General features: G+C 37.2%; 1 protein-coding gene across 1 annotated transcript in view; it reads left to right on the plus strand.

Annotated features, from left to right (window-relative positions):
- The window catches only part of ACSL5 (acyl-CoA synthetase long-chain family member 5), a 46,998-nt gene that overhangs the window by 30,199 nt on the left and 15,880 nt on the right, over positions 1–919 (plus strand). The window contains 1 exon segment of the mRNA XM_008569225.1: positions 878–915. Coding sequence (XP_008567447.1) covers positions 878–915 — 38 coding nt within the window.

Genomic DNA, 919 nt, shown 5'->3' on the forward strand with positions numbered 1-919 from the left:
TTCTTGTCTTTCTGGTCCTGTAATATTTAGGATATAATTTATAGAGAAGTTACAAAAAGCCCGTGAGACAGAGATATATACAGATAGAAGGTTCAATGAAATGCTTCAAAGTGGCCTAGTGTGACAATATGGTTAAGAGACCAAACAACCTACTTTGAACATACTAGATAAAAGCCCATAGAGTCAGCTTAAATGACTAAATCATGGTGAAGCTATAGATCGTTTCCTACTCATGTAAAATCTAAGTTAGTACAGTTAACCATCATGTACTAAGGTCCATGGTGAGTCTGTAGAAAAAATGCCATTTTTAGAGAAATAAGTCCAAGTTCAATGGGCAAATAACAGCCCTTTCACGTACTGAAGACGATACTTTCTGTTGTGGAACTAGCAGAAAAAATGAGCAGACCCATTTGAACAATAGACACTGTCAGAAGCTCTCTATTTATGCAAACAAGTATCAAAGCAAATGCTAACCTTTAGAGTGACAAAATGCTGTCTGCTAAAATTCCCATTTGCCCCCTCCTTTCTCTTCTATTTCCTACTCCTCTCCTTAAAATAAAACATGTTGACAGGACCATGCCTCAGCAATCCATACACTTTGTCTCAATGACTTTTCTCAAGCAGAAGGAATTTTGTGGTTCCTCTAGAAACTAAAATGTGTTGGCACCATGCAAGTAAACTATGTGCTTTTGTTTCATTTAATCTCATTTTTTATCTATGGAATGTTTCGAGTTGTACATTATAAATCTCATTTGCAGATGTAATCTCCTTAGGGGACCTGCTAGCTTTGAAATGTTTAAAAATCTCTTTCTCCTTGCAAAGCAATCAGGTACTTAGCAGAGCTGATGGGTGACCTATGGCCTTATTCTGCTTTCAGCTGATATTGCCACAGTGATCTGCGATAAGCCTGAAAAGGCAT

The sequence above is a fragment of the Galeopterus variegatus genome, unplaced genomic scaffold, assembly GCF_000696425.1.
Source record: "Galeopterus variegatus unplaced genomic scaffold, G_variegatus-3.0.2 Scaffold479, whole genome shotgun sequence".
Classification (NCBI taxonomy): Eukaryota; Metazoa; Chordata; class Mammalia; order Dermoptera; family Cynocephalidae; genus Galeopterus; species Galeopterus variegatus.